At 33.5% G+C, this 19,775-nt stretch overlaps 1 protein-coding gene across 1 annotated transcript in view; it reads left to right on the top strand.

The window, feature by feature from the left end:
- Vps11 (vacuolar protein sorting 11) overlaps positions 1-19,775 on the top strand; it is a 204,864-nt gene that overhangs the window by 66,985 nt on the left and 118,104 nt on the right. Inside the window, exons 5-8 of the mRNA XM_089592289.1 lie at positions 16,927-17,185; positions 17,608-17,756; positions 17,819-18,052; positions 18,133-18,433. Coding sequence (XP_089448415.1) covers positions 16,927-17,185; positions 17,608-17,756; positions 17,819-18,052; positions 18,133-18,433 — 943 coding nt within the window. The remainder of the gene's footprint in view (positions 1-16,926; positions 17,186-17,607; positions 17,757-17,818; positions 18,053-18,132; positions 18,434-19,775) is intronic.

Genomic DNA, 19,775 nt, shown 5'->3' with positions numbered 1-19,775 from the left:
CTATTGAGATAAATAAGGCTGGACATGTGGTTCTAACAACCCTCATGAAAAATTGGTTAATGTTTTGTCCTGATCAAGACGTGACGTAGAATTTAAAATAGTAATACGGCAGCTCAAATAGCGCGTTCCATATACAGTGGTGTCGGTTTTTCATAAAATTTGTCTGCTTAACTATTTGATTAACAAAGACAAATTGATATTTATAAGTTTTTATACTTAGAAGTTTTATGAAAGTCTATTTTTACTCACAACATTAAAACATATGTAGATAGTCAAGACATCCAATCACTGTAACATAGGAAATGTTAGACTATTTAAATTCACAATATCATCATTACGGTGATCTGAATGTCAACATGATGATCATGAAGCACGCAATGTTGTTTAAATTTGAATCTCACGATAATTTTCTCGCCAATATATTAGCCTATTGCTTAATTCTACGCAATCATATTTTTATGAACAATGCAAACCAACAAAAATATTAGGCATCTTTGAACACCCAGGAGGTCCTTGGATAGATCCATATTACTCCAACACATAACGGAGATCCGTAGAAACATGTTATAACAAAATAACTAGTAAAACGAACGATTGATCTATTAGCTGGACATGCTGTACAAACTAAGAAGAAAAGACAGGCAAAAAGGTTATAGGCAAATTAAATAGATTTTTGTTCGGCACACTCGACGAGGAAGACGAGAGGAACATTAAAAATATCATCGAAAGCGGAAACAATCATACAAGAATACTCACCATGTTCTTATCAAACCAAACAGAGTTGGTTATGACAGAACTATCGTCAATCGAAAGGGAAGAAATGAAAACAGAGCAGAAAGTGAACAAACTTAACCTCGACGAAGAATTGCTAGAACAAGAGCTCTCCTCGTCAGTGAGTTATTTAAAATCATAATTAACGATAGTAAGTAGAGAAAATTATAAACAATCATAAGATCGTAACATTGATCATAAAAGTTGCAACAGTATTATTTGCGTATAAGCCAGTAGGCAGAAACAATAAAATAAAGTAAATATTCTTCGACGTTACTTACTTAACCGCTCTTTGGCGATAAATCAAAATTGTTCTCCACGTATAAAAAAAACAAAATTATTTGTAGAAAGTATTGATTTGTACAAATTGATGGAGATGACTAATACACGTAATAACCACAGCTTACTAATCACTGGCTCTAACTTACCTTAGTGCATTAGGAAAAAATTTCACTCACGTGTAGTTGCAAAAATACTCTGCTGGTAAGGAACAGAAAAGAAAACTTATACTGACTACATTAATATCACTTTAGATCAAAGAGTATATAGTATCAATACGAAAAATTGACTACAAGATCACTTATCAGAACTGACTCGTACCATAACATGTTCTCACTATTGAGCACGAATTCGCTTTGCACTGCACCCAGAGTTTCTTGAAAATAGAATTTTAATTAATATATGACCTCAAGATAAACATAGCCAAAGAGTACGTTCGAGGGCTAAAGAGCAAACGATCCCCCGAAGAGAAAATCAAACAGGTTTTACTAATTTTGGTAAAGATTGAAATCAAGAGTATTAAGGAAATTAAACGACCTTCAGCATCACCACGCAGCCGGTCTAGTGATACTGATTTGTTTGATTATAAAACAAACAAAGGTCTTAAACTCAATGTCAACTTAAATGCCTTTCATAGAAGACTCCAAAAACTGCAGCGATGTTTGATGGGGGATATACTTACTTGTAATTCCTGTACTTCTTGCTGTCTGACTCCTTAAGACCTCAAACTCATACTGCCATTTTTCGGCTTTATTTTTCACCTACCTTCTCTTTTCCCTCTCTTTTCTACGCACATTCAGCACGTATACCGCCCCTAGCGACCACTTAGATGCCTAGCGACCATCCTTACTTTCAGACAACTGTGGTAAATTGCCGTTGCTATACAGTTTTTCCCGTAAAAGGTGTTCAGTCACACAAATATATGGCCTATTACAAAAAAAAAATGTTTACTTTCAATGGGTTTGTGTCAGATTAACAATGTTTTCTTCTTTTAAAGATATTCGTTTGTCGAGCTAAGTGTATAGCCTTGTGAATTTGTTTTTAAGTGAATTTTTAACTCTATTTTTTATCTTTACATATTTTTTGTTTATATTCGTAAAAAATTCAATTAGTTGAGTTTAATTCGTCGATTTAAAAATTCTGTACATATTCTTTTAAGTCCTTAACCATGTTCTTAAGAACCTTATGTGCAAAACAATGTCGTTAATTTTAAGATTAAGACACAAATTTTTTCAAAACTAGTTAAGGCTAGTTTATGGCAAAAATTACTCCTAAAAGTTAAATTACCAAAATTTTTACTAGCATTTTTTATGTGCGCTGGGATGATGTGATGTTGGTGACATTGAAGAAGAAATATGCTGCGTGGAACTACCTTTAAAAGTTTGAACGTATTGTGTTTTTTGTTTGGAAGTTTGCCCCAAATGATCGAACAAAAATTAGTAAACAGTATACATATGAGTCTCCATATTCCTATGATCTAAAACTTTGTCAATAGTTTGTACCGTTTTACTGACAGTTAAAAGAAAGCTACATAAATATAAATGATACTGTATCGTAATGCTTAATCTCGAATAGTATTCAGTGTATCGGAGGCGTAAAGACGATTTCAGCGTGGGTACGACCACAGCCCCCTTGCACTTGTGCTCGTAGCGCCATCACCCATCCATGACTTTATAGCTGAGCAAAAACTGCCCCCCTCTTCACCTATGCAGGTACGAGACATGGTGTAAGGAAAACAGGTGAGCTAAATGCTTACCTCTTTACCACCTTTTCACATAATTTGGCTAAGCGGCATCTAAAGCATATACTACTGGAGGTGGCATGGCAATGCATTACAGTATAAGACTGACGAGGACGACTTTTGGTAGTAGCTATCTTTCTCTAGTTGGGACGCGGTTAGTCGAGACGTTTGAATTTATCTGCGTTAACCAATCACTTTTCAACTAGAGTGAAATAGCTACTACGCGTCAACCAATCACGCTTCAGCTAGAGAGAGTTAGCTACTGCTAAAAGTCTGTCTGCCTCGTCACTCTGTAAATCATTGCCATGCTACCTCCAGTAGTATATGCTCTTAGGAGCGAAGATTATGTAGTAGTGTCTCTGTTGGCTTGCAGAGGGATTCGTGTCAAAAAGGTAATATATGAGTCATTCTACAGAAATCGGAATATTTTAAGGGCCAGAATAGACAAACGCTTCAACAAATTTTCAAATGTTAAAATATTTTTTAAGTATAGTTCGTGACCATCATGAGCTAAAAAATTTTTGGCCCTCCTATATGTAAATGAGAAAAATATTTTCCGAGTATTTTCTTATCTCATTTTGTTAGAGCTATCGAGGTACGGGATTACTTTCCTTCTCTCTAGCTTTAAGACCACCTATAGCGAGTATGGAGTCACCCCCCTAAAACACCTATGCTCGTTTCCGCACAGCTCCAAGCACAAGCTGTGGCCTGTGCTCGTCCCACTCTTGTGTCCATGGCTGCCTTATTGCAGCCCGGTGTCTCCACCTTAATCCGGTCTATTTGAATATTTTACATTAGATGTTATTTTTAAACTAACTTTCTTAGATTTCAATAATCATGTAGATCATTTTCCTTTTAAGATTAAATAAAAAGGTCTAATGTGTAATTATAATATGTAACAGTATATAAAAACTCATTTTGAGTCAAATGTAAAGCGTGCTTTATTCAGGTTGAAATTGGTACATTTGGATATTTGTCAAATAGATGCTGTTTCAATTAAAAAAGCAAAATATATTTTAACAGAACTTAATAAAGATTTTGAAAAAAAAGTTCATGAAGTTTCTCTTTTTCGTCATGTTTAACATGGGCTCAAATGTGAGTTGTCAAAAAGTCTTAGAAAAAACTTATTACTCTTGACGTAGCGATAAAAATGTTTTGAAAAACTGGTATATTATTTATAACAACTTCATTGATACACGTGCAAATCTTTACCATTAGAGATATTTGCACAAACGTAAACAAATTTGTTTCCAGCTAGTATACTACCTACATTCATGTAGGAGACAAGAACGCACTAAGTACACAGTCTGCCGTCAGCTTGACTTTTTACGTGGTACGATGTCTTTTCATAAAATCATTTTTAGAAGCCATTGTACTAAAAATTATGGTATAAAACTTGGTGTAGCCCTCCATGAGACCTCTAATTTGGAAAATTCATGGCAAACTTTTCTTGAAAGAAGATTAGATTGGCTATGCCGTTTTCTCTTTATTTTTAATATCGTATAAAAAAAAGATTTTCACTGTTTGATTTATACCATAAGAAACTAGATACCTTGAAAAATATTCTGTTACTTTTTTGAAGCATAGTATAATTACACTAATAATTACTGGTGAGTTGAACACAAATGTGAGTTAAGTGGACGTTTTTGGACTAGGTTATTACAGCAGACTTTATCACGGCACGTGTGCTTTCCTTCATTCCCCCACACCCCCCATGGTAATGACCATCCTTTATCAGCCACTCCTTAAGTGGATGAGATGTATGCTATTCTAATCTGAATTACCGAATAAATTTTGGGGTGAAGCTACTGCAACTGCAGCATACATCATAAATCGATCGCCTTGAATAGTACTTGATGGTAAAACACCGGAAGAAGTTTGGTCAAACACAAAGTCTAATCCATCTCTGAAGACTTATCATTTTTTTAGGCTGAGAGGAGAGGTCAGTAAAACAAAAAAAAACGATGCACTTGGCTGAAAATAATTTACTATAGTAGATTCAGCAAATTATATAATATAAACGTAGTGAGTAACGTGCGTGCTTTATAGCGTGAATACCCACTATGATAGTTTACAGGCTCAAGCGTTTAATGTAACATGAAGTTTCATGCGCACACAACGTATAATACACAGATGTATACTACCTCTACCCTAAAGAGGATTATTAGTTCTTTTAGTGCGGTTATAAAGCTCGAGTTCCCATTGGATTTACAGCAGCAAACAAATAGGCGCCTTTGCTAAAGCACGTTGAGTGAAAAGTGTCGCTGCCAAATCACGACTTTGTTATTACTTCAAGGCACAAATTAATTCCAAGTGTGTACGCTCTTTGTGCAATTAAATCCAATGAGATGGGACGGCCCGAAGCCGTCTTATACAGTGGACTAACCTTTGTAGCAATCCGAAGTGCTAAGCACTCCTCTTCGACTGCAACTAGTCACGCTCAAGACTTGAATACTCTTTTAACTTTTCAGCCTTTTAAAGATTTTATAAGAAATGAAGACAGCTTAGTTAAGCCTGTCCTCATCATTTCAAGCGATGGTGGTCCTGCCAAGAATCCACGATATCGTAAAGTGATCGCTCATGCCATAGAGCATTTAAAAAAGTATGATATGGACGCAATATTTATCGTGACTAATGCTCCTGGCAGAAGTGCTTTTAATAGAGTAGAGAGATGCATGGCTCCACTTAGTGGTTGTTATTCTTCCTCACGACTCTTTTGGGACCCATCTTGACTCCAGTGGTAGAACGGTAGATATTAGCCTGGAGAAAAATAGTTTCAAAAAGGCAGGGGACGTTTTGGCCGAAATATGGTCCGCAGTATGCATTGATGAATATGAAGTCGTCGCTCAATACGTAGACTCGAACGAAGACACTTATAGCGAACCACACCTACTATGCGAAGGATGGTATGCCGAGCACGTTAGAGAGAGAGCCAAGTTTCCTTTTTATTTTTACCACGATTTCAGACATACTTTTTTATATTTTAAAAAAATTTCTGATTAGTGTGAGTACTAAACCAACAATACATTTTTATCAAAAGTTAAAAATAATATAATGAATTGTTTATTATTGTTTTTTTAGGTTGTTCAATGTGATGACCAGAACTGCTGCAGACCACGCCGAAGTGCACTGCATATGATTACGCACGACCGTTTTCTCCCACCCTCATACCCTATCGCTCAGGTTAAAGGGCAACCGATAGTTCCGTCCCTTGAAGAGCATGACGGAAAGTCATTTGCTCCTTTTTTTGATTCGTCACTGCCTACTGGTTCAACCTCTGCACTACTTTATCAGCATGCCCTATGACCTTTATTGCCTAAGTTTACGTGGTGATCTGGAAAAAAGATGCTGCAGTACATGCGGCATTTATTTCTCACTCATAACAAAAGTAATTGAGCATCAGCATGCAGCCCATAAGGCACCAACTGCACTAGCACGCAAAATGCGACCTTCAAAGATTGTCACACGTCAAGCTACTGAGCTTCTGTGTGCAATCGACAATGTTTTTGAGTGGCTAAGTCAGAGTGAAGTGGACGGAGCCGATGGTTTTACTGAAACTCTTATGGACATGCTGGTTCCACTAATTACTCTTGAAAACACATATGAGTTCTCATAGACTGAATTGGAATGAACATTTTTTTATGATTATGTGTATTCAATTGGTGAATTTTCTTACTGTGATACTAGATAATGTTCTTAGTAGTTTTACATACTAATCTTATCTAGTCTTCAATAAAAAAACGAGTCAAGTTATGTTTTTCGAATTATTTTTTTACAATCAAGCACATATGCATGTAGTTACACTAAAAATACGCATTTTAAAAAATCTCACGTGAAATTAACGGAGGTGAAGGCCGAAAAATCACCCAAATCACCTCACGTAAATAATGGACGACCCCCTAAGGTGATTTTTGAACTTCAGGACGTTCATCACAGTTTGCGGGGTGAAGCTCCAGAGAAACGAGAGGAGCGCAATATGCAGCTTATAGTATTTTTCTTCTTTTTCTTTGTTTTTAACCCTCAAAGTCTCGCCAAGAGCTCTTTTTTGTGTCCAAGAGTCTATGTGTATGTTTTCTGTCTCACTGTGTGACAAAGCCCGCCGATGCGTTATGGGCTATTACGGTGCTCATATTGGCTTCTCCCGTTGCCCTTGCCTTGATAAATCGGACTTGTTATCGGTGTTTGACTGGGACCTTGGTGGAAGAAAGAGATGTATATTGTATATTTTGGAAGCCTGTTCCCATATTGTACCATTAACCCTCGATAAAATGTATAAAACTTTCACACCCCAATTGGTTTTTTTTTTCTGCATCACTCCCCTTTTTATTACATTGTACATATTTTCTTTATACTCTTTTGTGTTCGTACATATTAGGCATTTTATTACACTTTAAACTACCTGTGTTCTTTTTTTTTTATGTAGACTTAGGTAGTGCCACTCTTAATATTCGTATGCAAAGATGGCTTAACTAATATTAATATCATTGACATGAGTCTGTTCTTATAAAAAAAAAGAAATTTGACAGAGGAAAAAAAAATGGCCATCGGTTCGTGCTGGTTTTGTTTGTATTATTAGTTATTTTTGACTGACTGTTTGTCTCTCCTTCCTGCGGTGTGTCCGAGGGCTGCCAATAAGAAAAAATAGTCTAGTTTAGGTATACGTATACGTACCGTCTACATACTCACATACATGTTGATATATTCCATATTCTTATACAGTTCTAGTCATTCTTTCTCTACCGTTGTTATTATAAATGTTATTTTTATAACTATTATTAATTATATTATTATTATCGTTTTTATTATCTCATTTTTCCTCTTTTCTTTGGCGCGTCCGAGGGCCGCGAATTTTTAAAGATGAATTCGGCATGTATTTTATCACTGTTGCTGTTGTAAAGAGAGATGGTTTCAAATGCCTGAACATCTGTAGGTTGCATATTTATTTATTAATTTTTATTATTTTTTCTCGCGGGGCGTCCGGTTGTAGTGCTCTGCTTTTTTTTCCTTTTCGTTTCTTAGTGGATGGGGGATTTCAGTGTACATGCTTTTTTTATTTTATCCATATATGCTATGCGTCTTTCGTTGTCTCCTTGTAGTTTCACAGTATGATTTTCATAGTTTATACCAGTTATTTTGTATGGTACCTTAAATTCGTTGTCGTGTTTCCTTTTGGATAGCTTTTTTAATGCATAAACCATTTCTTCTTTCATGAAGAACTTCGTGTTTAGCTTCCCGTCGTAATAATGTTTTGACCGTTATTTGTTTTGTGTCTATGTCATCGCTGCTAGCGTTTTTGATTCAGTAAGTCACTGTGCTATCTGTTTTAATAGTTCTGTGTACGTTTGACCGTTTTCTAGTGGCACCGTTATAAGACTAATTGGGAATTTTTCCTGTTGGCCGAATACGAGTTCGTATGGCGTGAGATTTGTTGACTCATATTTAGCTGTATTATAGGCTAGCATGCATAGTGGGAGCAACTCGTCCCATGTTTCGGTTTTGTTAAGCTATGCTTTTAAATATTCCGACAACCCGTGATGCATGCGTTCTATTGCGCCATTGCTCTGCGGGTGAAATGCTGTGCAGCCGAGTTTTTATATTTTAAATAATCTGGCTAATTTTTCCATTGTTTAGTGCATGAAGTAAGTTCTCCTATCAGCCAGTAGTTTCTCTGGTGCTCTAAAATATGTGATGAATTTATCCATTAATGTTTTTACAGTTTTTTGAGCCGTTGCGTGTTGTACTGGTGCTAATAAAATATATTTTGTCTGCCAGTTTTGAAAGGATAAAATATGCATATTTCCATAATCCGATGACTTATTTACGTTACATGGGTTTCTCAGTGTGGAAGTAAATAAAAGTGCGACTTGTAGTCAACTTGAACTTTATTAGCACTTCTTGTATTCGAGGGAAGCTGCTCGTGTCTTTCAGTCTCGTGGGTCTGGTCTTTTCGCTTTCGCGTCTCTAGCTAATCTGTCCCTTACTCTTTTGCTTCGCTCTCTCTTTCTATCACTTTCCTTCCCTTTTCTCCTAACTTTTGGGTCCAGGCCAGGGGAGCCAACGCATGCATAGCTATATGCTATCGTAGGTAACACGTCCAAGGCTGCGACGCCAACGTCTTTGGCGGCGATTTCCTTCTTGATTTGTATGTTTGTGATAGAGAAGGGTTCGTGTAATATTGTTTGTGTTATATATTAATTCCAGTTAAAGAAAAGAGGGTGGTTTCAAGCGCCATGTCCCTGTTTCTCCTACTGGTTTATTTCGCTGTTTCTTCTGTGTACACATATTTGTTTATGTTTGCGTACTTCCTTCATCTAAAACGAAAATATTTCAAAATTCTCTTACTTGTAATATATAATCGCTTGCATATACACATATATATATATACTTACATATAAGCTATATAATGAATTAGAACAAATTTATTTTTTTTCGCACTAAATAATAATAATAATAATAATAATAATCTCTATGTAGTAACATAATTGTCAATTTCGTACTCTTTTTTTGTTTTGTTATTTTGTTATTTTTTATTTTTTATTTTTTTTCGTGATCAAGAATGTCAAGGGTCAAAGGCTTATTGCTTTAACATATTTATAATACTGTTTCTAGTGTTTGTCTATTATATTTTAAGTCAACCCATCGGCTCCACGGTGGTGTTATTCTCCGATGTTGTCTCCGTTACCGTTCATTGTCTGTTGCGCCAATCTTTGCCTGTAAACAATCTATAACACATAAGTAATAGGGGCCCCCCGTTTTTTAAAATTCCGAACGATCCTGCAGCTGCTTCTAATAATATTTTCGTCACCATCCACGCGTAATCCTTCCAGTCTGACAGCTCTCCATTTATTTGCGCTACCTCGTATTCGTATGTTTAGTGATACGTGCCACCATAACGTTTTCTTATTTCGTATATCCTCCTCCATTTTTGCTAGATTATTATTATTTTTTTTAAATCTTTTAAAAACTGCACTGGAGAAAGTGAGGGGCAAGAAAAGGAAGTGGTTGGTCGTATGGCTCTGCGTCGTCTTCGTTTACATTCTATGTACGTTTCTCTTTTCCTATATCTACACTCATGCACATACATGTACCTGGAAAATGGTTTACTCGAATATGACATGACACAATGCATTATATGTGGCGCTCTCTTTATAGATGTATATTTTCTATCTTATGTTGCGGCATAAGCTATACGGTATACATATAAGTATTCCTCGCTATCCTACAATAGCTACGCTTCCTTGTTGCCGTGCGCTTACTTTTTTTCTTACTTTTCCAGTATCGTTTTTTGTTTTTGTTTTTTTTTTCCTACTTTGTTATTTTAACCTAATTTGTTTTTCTTTGATTTTACATTTACTCATTCTCTTTGGTAAATGAATAAGTATACTTTCTTAAAATATTTAATTATTGTTATGCTCCAACAGAGGCGAGTCCGGAAAGATTGTCAATCTTGTGCCGGAGTCGTGGTTGGGCTTATATTGGTCTAGTTTGATTTCCTGTTCGTAAGATTCACCTTTCATATTTATAGTGCTCTTTTGGGCCTGGGAATGTGGTCTTGTGTATGTCATCCTCGTGTATATCTACCTAGAAAAATCCGCTCTTTAAGTTTCTCGTACATGTCTTATTTCTTCTTCGTTGCAGCTTGATATGTTGACAAGTTTCATTATTTCTTCAACCCATGCTTGCATGTTTGCTCTTTGGCTGGTACATTGTGCCTTCCTGTTGCTATAATTCTTTTTGTCTCCTCCCTTTGCCCCACGTTAATTTTTTTGAACATCCAATAATTTGAAATGGTTTTCCTCTGCTTGAGTTTTTTTTTAGTTCTTGCTTGATTCTAAGTTAAAAAGTCCTATTATCGCTGTTCGAAAGCCTATAGCATTGTGACGTATCCCTTTCGTCTACAGCACGCGCAACTTGGTATCGAATTACCGTGACTATCTGTTGAGGTCAAATTTTTTTGAGTACTGTTACTTGCTGCCGTATCGTGTTGCCGTTTATTAAAATTTTCTCTCTTTTTGGCATCTACATTGAGTTGGAATATTTTTCACTGTTTTGTCGCATGGTCGGGCCCGTTGCAGAATGAGCAGGGATCATAGTTTGTCTCACTCGGATAGCATTTCAGCGTGTTTTCTATTACCGCTGGGTAATACATGTACGCACTTTTCTCCATTTCTTCTGTCCCTACTTCTGCCATCTTATGCGCACACAACGCGCAGTCCATCGCAGTGTAAGATAATTTCTCTGTCTATTTTCATGCCTGTAGCCCATAAAAAATTTCCTTATTGACTCTTCTTCTACGTCTTTTTTTAGCGACATTTCTTGTGTTGCAAAATAAACTGGGCTAGTGGCATATAAGGATATTATTCAGCTATGTAATGTCTGGATTTGGTCACAGTACGATTTCATTGACTCATTTCTTTGTTGTGACATAATTCTTAGTTTTGCCAATAAGGTGGTGGCATTCCTGGTGCAAGTATACCTATTTTTTATTTTTGTAAAAAATTCATCTATGGTCGAAAATTGTGCTAATCGGGGAATGAACTCACCCGTCCGGCTTCGTAACGTGTTTGCAAGGGTTCTAATGACAAATTTTTGTACAGTGGTCCTACCGTGAAAGCTACCGTTCTGGTCAGTTGTTTGAACAATGGGAGTTTTTGGCGAGATGGCTCAATGTAGCTAGAGAGTTTTATAACCCGCGTGTGTGAGTTTGATGTCATGTGTGTTTCGGCGGTTCTACGACGTGATTTTGTGTGTGTTTGTACCTATTGCCTGCTTGATGTGCGTAATGTGTGTCTACGAAATCATGTGTATCTGTTCTATTATGGATGTTATGATTTCCAATAAAATTGTTATTCCTAACTGTTGTATTATTGTTTTGAGTAAACGGGAGTCGTTCCCAAGTATTTGTGTTCTATGTTGGGTGTGAGCTTTTTCATCATCTTTATCATAAACAGCTTTTTTCTTACTGGCCTTCTGCTACTTTGCCCATGATTCTGGATCATGTTCTAAGTTCATTTGTATGACGTCGTCGTCTATGTCGTCCCGTCTTATTTCGTGTTTGTCTGTGTGCCTACCGTCTTTTTGTCCTTATCACTCTGATATATCATTCACTTCCGTGATGCTCATTATGTTAGCCTCTGTGTTTTTTTGTGTACATAGTTAGTCTTGTTAGTTCGTACATTTTTTTTTTTTTTTTAATCGTAAGACGCTTTCGTTTTTGTGTACTTCGGGTTTGCTTGAGAGATATGCACACTCTTAATTAGCGTTAGTCAATATCCTTTTTCCCGGTTTTGCTTTCTATTAACTACTTCTTTTATTTATTAATTAATTTAAAAAATTTTTTTTCATGAGTGTTTGTCGCTTGGATATCAGGTATATGTTTGTGCATGCAATTATGTGTTACAACCTAAGTCTTGAAATTTTCCGATTTAGAGCTAATATTAATGTATAGAAATTATCTCTCTGGGCGCTTATTTTCCTTAGGGGTTATGAGTATAGTATATAAAAACAATAAAACTTGACTTACCAGATCCCCGTCACGATGGTTAGTATAATAATGATCCTGTGTATGTACACAAATTGGCCTTTGATCCTCCTGTAAGTTGACCTGCCTTCGCTTTTCCCTGTTGTTTCCTTTTTTTTAGTGATGTATCCTGTATTTTGTCTCTGGGCTGCGGTCCAGGCTCGGCATGCCGTATTCTCTTTTTGTCCGCATTTCCCTGAGTTTGACTGGGAGTTGCTTCTAGTATTCTGGTGAATTGGTCCAGGACCATCTATGAAAAAAATATTATTTCTTTGTTTGCAAATAATATGAAATATATTTTTCTGGTCATTATTCAAACTTTTAAACATCGAGTAAAATATTTCTTTACTGAAACGTATTTCATCATCTACATCTCCTTTTTTTACTCTCGATTTTTTTGTTGTTGAGGGTAAATTACAGTATCCACACGATTTATCTTCTAAATCTAAAATTTGGTTAACATGTAAGAGAGCTAAACTATCTTTATTATTAAGCAAAACCCTTCATAGAAAATTCTTTGTATTTATTTCTTTATTTATTCCATGTTTTATCTCCTTAAACGTTTTCTTAAATTAAAAACCAAGCAAAAAATTGTCTTAATTGATATGGAAATATAACAGCAATTGCTTCTTTAAAAATATCATCAATTTTTTCATCATTGTCTATTAAACATGTTTTAATGTCTTTGAACGATGTCGAACCAGTTAACTTATTTAATACAAGTTTAAAAAAAAAATTTTCATCATCTTTTAGAGATACAATGTTTAATCGACCAATTGCAATATTTTTATTATATTTTTCCTTTAAGATTAATTTTTAGTTTACGATTACTATTTGAATTTCCATATTCGAATATCGTTATAGTTTGAATATCGTTATTCGAGAAATTAACTATAACGTGAACAGGTAATAAATCTGAGAAGCTTTTAATTTCAAAACTTGTACGGTAAGTCCCATTTTTTGACATTATGTTAATATATTTATCACTACTTTTTACATTTTGATAATAATCTTTTCCTACTATAAATTCATAATAATTTTACCATTTATTTACAACATCATTGATTACTAAAGAACGAGGTCCCATGTGGAAATCTTCGTCACTATACAGAAAATAAGGAAAAGTTCTGAATAAACAATTTTCGTCCCCTTTCACGCTAACTTTTATATTGTTCATTTTAAAAAATTTAAAAAATGTTAGTTTAATTTAAAATTAAATTTTAATAATACAAAGTACAAACGATTTTTTCAATTTATAGTGTGGAACACTGTGAAGAAATTATTTTCATATGTGTCATTGAATCTTAAAATGTAAAATTTTTGTCAACCACTTATATCAATTGATAAAATATAGAATGCATAATAGTAACAAAAATGATATAAAGTATATGTTATATAAAATTTAAATAATTTATATGTGATTTAAGTGATGAAAACTTTTCGTTGTTTAGAATTGAATCATTAAAAAAATAATGTATACTTTTTTTCTCTAAACATAACGGAGAGTTCTAAAAAAACTTTTAACGTACCACAATAGTACCTTCTGGGTGGTGTGGAAATTTACTGTTAGATTTATAACTAATGCCTAACGATGTAGATCAAAAACTCTTCTTCCTCACGAAATTCTGGTCACAAAACTCTTCCTACCTACTGATAAAATTTAAAGACTCTCCTTTTAAGTTATAACAGTAGGGGGTTGGCGTGCGGAGCAAGTAAGGGGGCGAAGCCCCACTAGTATATATATATATATATATATATATATATATATATATATTACAGGTATGTTAGTATGTATGTTCCTACGCTACAACTTAACACTAATTCGATGAGCACGAAGAAAAGAGATAAGAAGAGAAAAACAACAGATGTACCTATACTAGAAGCAAAGTATACGTGTACAATATGCATACATTTATATTTATATTGTATACATGTAAACGTGTTTGCCGTATTTGAAAAATTCATTTGGATATTTTCAAAATCTTTGAAAAATTTTTGTTATAACTTAACGTCTCAAAATTCGATAAACAGTCATATCTCAAAAGGTAAGCCAGATCGGCTAAATATAATTTTATGTATAGAAGATATTATTGAGATGCAAAAATGTATGTTACACGGATTCATACAAACTATCGTAAAACTCTAAAAGTAATAAGTCATATCTCAAAGGCAACGCTACACCCTACATATTCTAGCTATAAATTAATTTATTTTCTATTCTCTATCATTTCTTATAGAAATAATTGTCACGTGATCAAAACCTATATTCTCATTATTAATTTTAAGATTAGTAGACATTAGTTATAAGCACGACTAAATTTCAATATTAAATTATAAAGAATCATAGAAATCGAATTGAATGAAAAATTATATTTTTACAATGGAAAATAGCTATATGTCTATTGTTTTCCTTAATTTCAATAAGAGAAGTAGTGTAGATTATTTTACTATTATGGTAGCCAAAATTTAAAAAAAATTGCATCTGTTGGATACAATGATTCCAACAAGAATTGATTGTCCATCTATAATGCACGAATAGTAATTTTGAATGTAAAGAATTTTTTCTTCCGCGTAACGGGAAAAAAGTACCTTTTTTCGGGGCACTATGATGAAAATGTTTTTTTCACACTGCATTACATGACCAACAGTTAGTACATATATTAAAACATATATATTATAGCAAATATGGAAGTACTTGGAATGCGCGAATCACATGTAACATAAGTATACGTATTTTATGCACGCGCGTGCTTGAATACGTAATAATAATAAAATTTTTACTATTTTAATGTTGGATTTTTAAAGACCTATTGAAATTAGGTGTAATCTAATTTTTTCGATTTCTGTTACACCGAGTTTAATAACATTTAAGTTAAAAATTTCACTTCCGCTAGGGGTCCCGAGACCCACATATGGTTTTTTTTATTTTTTATGCTTTTTTGAATATATGTTTGATGTTTGGATACGATCTATCAAAAAAATCTACGTGTGATGGACGTCCTGAAGGAACATTTACTGGCATGTAATACTACTCTAGTGAAAAAGGCGGTACTACAAAATAATTTTTTTTTAACCTCTAATATACAATCATATTTTTTGTATTACATAACAACTAGAAATAAGTGTGTGATTGTGACGTAAAAGATGTAATCAGCGTAGGTGGTACAAAGTTGTTTTTAAATCAATGGAAGATGCGATGAAAGCACACCGTCTTGAGCTAGCCAGCCTACATATCGTTTATATTCTAGTGTGCCATAATGTATTGTTAATAACTGTTTATTTATTAAATATTAAAATATTTATAAGAACCTGACATAATTTTCGTACACGGAGAGAAGATTCTAGGGCCAGCTCCTTAGACCGTGGAATAGTAGCATGAATAGCCCGAAGCGCAGTCCCTCGATGCCATCGAGTTGCAAAAACTCGATAGAGAGAAGCAGCTTCTCAAGGAAGGGTAACAGCAGCACAATGAGTGTAGTGTATCAGCTACATTATTTGTTGACTGATCACTGTGTATTGTGATAAATTAGAGCGCCAACCTGCCTCTTACGTGTAACATATCTTACTTAATGTGCGATTGCGCTGGTAATAATTATTTAATAATTGTAATCCATTTATTTGAAATTAATTTTTTTATAACCTGTACGGAATTCAATATCATTCTCCATTATATACTCGTTAACAATTTTTATTAAAAAATCTTTTATTTTTAATTGTTTATAAAAAATTTATAAATAAACGGGTAATAAAATGCATACGTCAACATACGTGCATATGTTACCATGCTATCCCCACTCACGAAAAAATGACTGGAATCAGATGAAAAATGACTGAGATACAAAATTTTTTTGACGATCAAATTTGGAGTCGCTCGATCGAAAAAATGCAGGAACAAAAATCGTGGTGGGTCTTCATGACTCATAAAAACTACGAGTTGTCGAAACTTGATGTCAACAATGTGAACCGTAACATTTTGCAAAGCAGTTTGTGGAGTTATATAGTCGAAGTTTTTAACTAGCTACCCAGTCAATTTTTATTATTGAAATTACTTAACCAACAAACGGCGTAATAAACAAAAAGAATATTATCTTAGTTCAGAAACATTTTACAACTATCTTTTTTTTTTTAATCCGTAAAAAAATATCAACTATTAGAATATGTGATTTAATTGCTGCTATGATGATTTGTTTAAACAATATTTGCAAAAAAACGCTGACTAAAAAGGTCATACTTTGTAAAATGCCATTTTTTCGTAGAAAAAAATGAAAAATTAGTTAGACTAATTACAGGATCATTTACTAGAAGTAACAACACCAAAATAAGCTGTGATAATTTTTTTTTTTAATTACAGAAGTTGAGTTAGACATCTAAATTGATAGAGTTTCAAGCGCAAACTTAGTTAATATTGCAATGTATATATGAATTTTATAACTAACACCTCTTATTGTATCGTGCATAGTAAACTAACAAGTGATTATTTTTCTGTGCCTGTCCACGTATCATGCATGTACAACTTGATAAGATACCTAGTATTGTATTATTTCTTCCTATTCGCAACAGCTCCGAAAGTACCATTTAATTTCAGTGTTTAATATAAAAAAAAATTGTTTTACAGAGGAGATCTAACTCGAGATAGAAAAAGTCAAATAAAAGTCTTCAAAGATAGTAATTCAATAATCACAGGACTAGCCATAAAATCAACTGGAAAGCAAAATCATCTGTTTGTTTCAACCAATAATAGTATTAACTTATATGATATAACAATAAAAGACAAGGAAAGCAAATCATCTTTAGATAATGTAGGCTGCTCTAAAAGTTGCAGTATTTTAGCAGAGTCCAAACAAGATAGTCATTTTATGATTGGTCGCAATGATGTAATTACAGATTTCAATATTATTCATAACCATAACAATGATTTAACGAAGATAAATTTGCAACGCTAAAATGTTTAATTTTAGTTATTATTTTGCATGAAAAAATCCATTAGCTCTGTTGTACTGATATTAGATGGATGATAAAAAATATGAAATTCGTAGTTTTTGTTTTTCTTTGCGGGACATCATTGTTCGTTTAACTTTGAATTATTATTCACACGATCATAATAATGCTATGAATATGTATATATATCTCCCTTAATTTTTAATTTGAACTTGCTTCGTTGTCAATTCTTACACCTGTGTAAAAAGAAAAAAAAGGTCTAATACTTTGATGATTTGTCTGACAAATCCAATAAATTTGAAACATTTTTTTGGCAGCATCTTAATCTTGTAATACAAATAGTGTCAAACTTTTTTAGGCTGTTTATTGCTATACACTTGATGGTCGGGGGCCATGCTATGCAGTGGATGGTCAAAAAGTTATGTTGGAATGGTTTAGAAACTATCTTGTTATAATAGCTCAAGATACAAAAATTATCAACAGAACAACAGTGTCTGCAAAACCAAGGTACATCTTTGAAGTTTACCTTAAAATAAATTTTCATGCAAAAATTATAACTTTAATTCTAGTTCTATTGAGCCTATCTCCCAAGGAGCTGATAAGCACGTAATTACAATTCTTGATATTCAAAACAAGTTTATTGTATTTTCTGCATCGATGACGGTTGTTCAGGCAATCCTATCTGAATGGGGAGGTTTATTTATACTAAGTGGCGATTCCAAATTATATCACCTAGATGAAAAAGATTTACAATCGAAACTAGCTTTGTTATTTAAAAAAAACCTATACGACGTTTCAATCAGGTAATTTTAATATATTGTAGTACACAATTTTTTTTTTCAATCATGATCACATAAGGTTTACTCCAACTAAATTTCTCCAGGATTGCTAAAAATCAGCACTACGATGCTGAAGGTCTTATTGACATTTTTCGCCAGTATGGTGATCACCTTTACCTGAAAGGTGATTACAATGGTGCTATAGATCAGTATGTTAAGACAATAGGGAAACTCGAACCATCCTATGTAATTCGAAAATTTTTGGATTCTCAGCATACAGATTATTTAACAACATACTTACAAGCGTTACACAAACAAGGTCAAGCAACTGAAGATCATACAACACTGTTATTAAACTGTTATACAAAACTAAATCATACGGATCAATTAAAAGAATTTATAATGGTAAAACTCTTAAACTATATTATTTTAGATTTTTTAATAATTATTGAGTCATAATACTGAGTTTGGATGAGCTTACTTTAATTTATAAAATAGATACGTAAGAAAAAATCACACAAAACTTTTTTCAATGAGTCAAAATAGATTACTTTTTATTAAATGCTATTTTTCTGTGAAATCTGGAAAAATTGTCTACTTTTTAGTTACACTTGTTTAATATAGCTTGGTTAACAAATTTATCCAAGAAGTTATTGTAATACAGTGGCCCATCACACAAATCTCTACCACTGGAACGGGTGTGACATTTCAAACTGGCCACTATAGTTTTTAGTAGTGGAAGAATAATTTACATGTGTTAACTATTAAAAATCAAGGATATTGGAAGGGTCTTCTGCCTTTTTAATTTTTTTAAAATTTAAATTTCTATTGTCACAAGGAAAAGTAGTAAATTTAACCACAAAAAGATATAAAAATTGATCAATTTCTGTTATTTCTACGAGTTCTATCATTAACTAGGGTTTCTACGTGAAAACACGCAATACCGTACATATCACGTAAGTTCTTTCCTTGAAGTCTCCTGTTTTACAGTTCCATGTACCAAAATTTTTTCATACATACTCTACTTTATTATCATATAAATTAATCACAATATGTTGAAAATTATACATCTATAGACGCATTTTGCGCAAAAGAAAACCAATGATTTAAAAATTTTAACTTCAAAAAAATATGTAACAGAAGTAAATTTTACACTTTACTTCATGCCTCCTTCCGTCCAAGTGTAAATAAAATTAATTTTAAATTTTATTAATTTAAATAATTCTCAAAATAAAAAAAAAACACTCTGCCATGAGCTAAGTTTGAGAGAAGTTCACCTCTCACTTTTTTGATATTGTGGTTCGTACCTCATCTTCAATTAAAACATTTGTTTACTGCTTCTGAGCTAATTTGTTTTTAAATATTTATTCACAATATATACTAACTATTACGAGCGAGTTGAACACAGCATGGTTGGGAAAAAAAATTCACAAGTGTTAGGTGGCCCGCTCTCAGTGGACGTGCTCATATACATAATGCATTCTTTATAATTGTTTATTTATCAAATTAATATTAAGTGAAACCATACCTAACTACCGAATATCCTGATTCCAGCGATAATGGCACCACTTTGATACATACAACACAGTGGGTCATTAAAAGTATCAATTCATTAAACGTATATCAATGTATTCACTACACTAGCACCATTTTCTAAAATAAAGTCTACGAATTTCTAAGCTACAACAGGCCTAATCTGATATTTCGATAAATACACATAAATAATAATCAACGAAATTTACAATAA

Source organism: Copidosoma floridanum, unplaced genomic scaffold (genome assembly GCF_036245765.1).
Source record: "Copidosoma floridanum isolate Cflo_tuat_1 unplaced genomic scaffold, Cflo_Japanese_pri ptg000015l, whole genome shotgun sequence".
In the NCBI taxonomy this organism is placed as follows: Eukaryota; Metazoa; Arthropoda; class Insecta; order Hymenoptera; family Encyrtidae; genus Copidosoma; species Copidosoma floridanum.
The sequence above is the reverse complement of the archived record's forward strand: the minus strand, read 5'-3'. Positions and strand labels throughout refer to the sequence as shown.